The 2,333-nt window shown below is 40.4% G+C and overlaps 1 protein-coding gene across 4 annotated transcripts in view; it reads left to right on the forward strand.

Annotated features, from left to right (window-relative positions):
- Window positions 1-362: 362 nt before the first annotated feature.
- The window catches only part of ARL15 (ADP ribosylation factor like GTPase 15), a 247,447-nt gene continuing 245,476 nt past the window's right edge, over window positions 363-2,333 (forward strand). For 2 of the 4 annotated variants that reach the window (XM_031057817.1, XM_031057815.1), the window contains exon 1: window positions 363-576. In XM_031057817.1, the coding sequence (XP_030913677.1) occupies window positions 481-576 (96 nt within the window). In that variant the 5' untranslated portion in view covers window positions 363-480. The remainder of the gene's footprint in view (window positions 577-2,333) is intronic. The other 2 variants (XM_005421993.2, XM_031057818.1) reach the window with 1 other exon arrangement.

Here is a 2,333-nt window from a genome sequence, read left to right on the forward strand (position 1 = left end):
GCAGGAATGGAGCAGATTTCAGGTTAGCTAAACTGTGAAATTAGCAAGTGCATTGGACATTTTTGCAGAAGCTGTGCATAGGTGAAATTTGGGCATGGTCACCCAGGACACCATGTTTTTGATGGGAGGAGGGAACCATCTCTGCCCAAAAAGGGGGAGCCTGAAGGGCTGAATCTGTAATCTTAGTGACCTACAAACACAGCAGAGATGTCTCCAACATGTCAGGGAGTCAGACACAAGAGTGCAGACAGAGCTACAATGAAAGCTCATGTTTCAGAGCTTCCAGAAGAGCCTAGAGTTATTTTCCCCCAGGGGCATAGTAAAGACAATTCTAAATCCTTAATGCTACCACATTGTCCCAGTAACTCCCATCATCTGTTGCTTAACAGCTTGAACCTGTGATCTCATCTTCTACATGTGTCTGCAAAGCAGGACTGATGACTTCCAAGGCTCTCTGAGGTGTAATTATGGAAGCACAAAATGTTTGGGAATGGAAGTGACCTCTGGAGATCATCTATACCAACCCCCCTGCTAAATCAGATTCACCTAGAACAGGTTGCACAGGATCATATCCAGGTGGGTCTGAAGTGTCTCCGTAGAAGGAGCTTCTATAACCTCTGCCTTGTAATCTTCTTGCCGTTCTTTGATTGCCTGGCAGATAATGCCTACAAAGGTCAATAGCTAAGAGAACAACAAGAGCTAAGAGAAAAGTGCAATAAAGAAGGAAAGTAATTTCTAAATTTTAGAATGTTTGCTAGAATATCACGCTAGCTGAGCTTGGTAATGTGAAGCAGAATGTGTTATGGCAATTGATGGTGAAGATTTTGTTGTTTGATTTGTTAGTGCAGTAGAAGTTGCCCTAGAGCTAGAAAAAATCAAATAAGATACTTTTATTCCTTCTTGTTTGGCTATTGTTGTTCGGAGTTCTGTCTCTCCCTTGTCCTTACATGTTCCATTACCATAGTTATTATGGGATCTTTGGTGCTAATGGAGTAATGAAGAAAGAGGCAACTAAACTTCAATCTTTATCAGCTATTGACTTCTTTATTGCATTAATAGCAGGGCAGAATTACCAGATGCATGTATAATTAAAGCTTTAAGGCTGCCATTTTATTTTAAACTTATAAAGGCTGCATTGGAATGTAAGGAAATTTTCAAAAGTTCAAGATAACTTACATTAAAGGCCAACTGTCTAATCGAGTATTGTGAGAAAGAAGTATTGTGAGTAAAGAGAGTTAGGCTACTTTATTTAACTATTGGCTCTTCTCCTGTTAAAGTGACCTCCAGAAATAATTTAAAAATGCAATTCTGTATGTATGATTGACTAAAATAGTGATAAAACCAACCTGGAGCATTGCCTGTTATCTGTTCAGCTGTTTTCTCTTTTGCTAGCAAATGATTCACTTGATGAAGAAACTTTAACCTTGAAGTGAAGTAGTATGCCTGGCTGGTTGTGATATTATGCTTATACAGATTCCTGAAAGCTATTGCTGTCCCTAATTAATTCTGTGATGGTAGCCTGACTTATTTTACTTCAGTTTTGCACTTCATTAATAAATGTACTGTACGGGAATATCACTTTTAAATTTTGTTTTATTTATTCCCATTATCTCTGGAAAAAGATACACTTGCCCATAGTTACACTTCAAATGGAAACCGAAGTCACCATCTCGCTGCAAGTCACTGTGGGACAGCTGTATCTGTTCCCAGAAACAGCTGTGTTAGTCTTTCAAATGTCTGTGCTAAGCACACTTGAAGCTGTCTGGTCTAATTAGCACGAAAGATTCTTTGAATACCCTTTAAATTCATGTTGCATGCAAAATGCTGCAGAAAGTTATAGGATCCCTTTCTACTCTGTAGGACAAGAAATCAGAAAGATTTTGATAATGAAGCTGCAGAGTCTGTTTCTGCTTTCCCATCCTGCCCTCTCCTCTGTTCAGTCCCTTCTCTCAGTTTGTCATCTGTGGTCTCATGAATTAGCACAACGCTTCTTATCTCTTTGTTACTAACGTGGGGAATATGCCAAGTGGAACACACAAACACCCTTGATTTTCGGCTTTCAAATCTAAACATTGGCGAAGTGCTGCAACACTGAGGCACTTCTGACGCTTATGGTGCCTTGTTCTTCAAATAACTAGAGCAGGATTCGGTCCAGCAATACGTTTTAATAATAGCTGATTACCGTGGTCTTTTTAAGCCTTCTGAGCAGATCCGACAGAATCGATGTCCTAAATCACCAGCTCGGTGCCTCAGGTTTTGTTTCCCGATTTTACCGTGCCTTGAAGGCCTCTCTCGGTGCTGCCCAGGGAAAGCACTGCAGAGGTGCTCTTCCG

Source organism: Geospiza fortis, unplaced genomic scaffold (genome assembly GCF_000277835.1).
Source record: "Geospiza fortis unplaced genomic scaffold, GeoFor_1.0 scaffold443, whole genome shotgun sequence".
NCBI lineage: Eukaryota > Metazoa > Chordata > Aves > Passeriformes > Thraupidae > Geospiza > Geospiza fortis.